General features: G+C 76.5%; 1 protein-coding gene across 1 annotated transcript in view; it reads left to right on the top strand.

The window, feature by feature from the left end:
* Positions 1 to 465: 465 nt before the first annotated feature.
* Positions 466 to 1,342, top strand: part of MNEG_11777 (hypothetical protein) — a gene marked incomplete at both ends in the record, with an annotated part of 1,787 nt that continues 910 nt past the window's right edge. Inside the window, 3 exons of the mRNA XM_014039753.1 lie at positions 466 to 487; positions 593 to 684; positions 1,010 to 1,306. Coding sequence (XP_013895207.1) covers positions 466 to 487; positions 593 to 684; positions 1,010 to 1,306 — 411 coding nt within the window. The remainder of the gene's footprint in view (positions 488 to 592; positions 685 to 1,009; positions 1,307 to 1,342) is intronic.

Here is a 1,342-nt window from a genome sequence, read left to right as displayed (position 1 = left end):
CGGCCGCGGAGCGCCGCGCGGCGGGCGGGGGCGGCGGGGATGCGCGGCGGCGGCGCGCGGGGCGGTCGTCGGAGCATGAGGATGGCGGCGCATGGCAGCCGGAGGAGCAGGAACAGCAGCAGCAGCTGCGGGAGCAGCAGCAGGCGCAGCAGGAGCAGCAGCAGCAGCAGCAGGCGCAGCAGGAGCAGCAGCAGCAGGAGCAGCAGCAGGGCGTGGCACAGGGGACCCCTGGGTCGACCGGCGCCGGGCCGGCCGCACCGGTGGCGGCCGCGGCGGCCGGGCCGTCGGCCCCGCTGGAGGCCGAGCGCCTGCGTGAGGCGCGCCTCGCTGCAGTGGGCGGCCCCGCAGGTGGGGTTTGAGCGCCAATAGTCCCCCCTTGAGGCTCTAGGGCCGCCCCCACGTACAGGATTTGGGATGTAGGGTGTTGGGTTTGCGCAGTGGCGGTCGCTGCGGCTGGTTTCTGTGATGCGGCCACCCATAGAGCCCGGTGGCCTTGTGCTGTTGAGCCCATTGCCCCAGCCGCCTTGTCCGACCCACCTTGACCACGCCTTGCCCGCTCCCCGGCCGTGCTGCAAACCACACCACCCCACAGGCGCCTCCGGCGGCGACGCGGCGGCGGCGGCGGAGGCCCGGGAGCGGGAGGCCTCGGCGGAGGCGGCGCGGCGGCGGCTGGAGCAGATTCGGGTGAGGCGCGGGGAAGGGGCAGGGCGCTTGTCTGACGTGCTGGGGATCTGGGGGTGCCCCCTGGCCCGGTGGCCGTCTGTTGTCCGTCGCCTGGTTGCTGAGGAGGGGTCCACTGTGTGAGCTCCACACACTGCAAACGGCGAGTGTTGGCCGCCGGCTGGGAGGGCCTGAATGGCGGGGCGCTGCGCGACGGGGGATGCACCACCTGCGGCGGGCGCGTCAGCCGCCGCACGACCCAGCCCTGGCCGGCATTGATTGGCGGGGCCCCTATTGGTGAGCTTTGGCCGAGGAACGCAATGCAAATGTGCCGTGCACGCGCGCACAGGCGGCCGCGGAGGCTGCGCGTGACGCGGAGCGCCGCGAGCGCGAGTGGCTGGGCCAGCACCGCGGCGGCGCCGGCGGCATCGCGGCGCGCGAGGCGGCGGAGCGGCTGGAAGGCGAGCGGGCGCTGAGGGCGGGGCAGGACGAGGAGTTCAAGGCGTCGCTGCTGGCGGACGCGGCGCGCGACGCGCAGCGCCGCGCAGCGGACGCGGCGCGGCGGCAGGCCGTGGAGCTGCGCGCGGCGCTGCGCGCCACGCTGCCGCCCGAGCCGCCGGCCGGCGCCGGCGCGGTGCGCGTGCGGGTGCGGCTGCCGGGCGGCGGCGTCGCGGAGCGGCGG

The sequence above is a fragment of the Monoraphidium neglectum genome, assembly GCF_000611645.1.
Source record: "Monoraphidium neglectum strain SAG 48.87 unplaced genomic scaffold scaffold02902, whole genome shotgun sequence".
Classification (NCBI taxonomy): domain Eukaryota; kingdom Viridiplantae; phylum Chlorophyta; class Chlorophyceae; order Sphaeropleales; family Selenastraceae; genus Monoraphidium; species Monoraphidium neglectum.
This window is presented reverse-complemented; position numbering and strand designations above follow the sequence as displayed.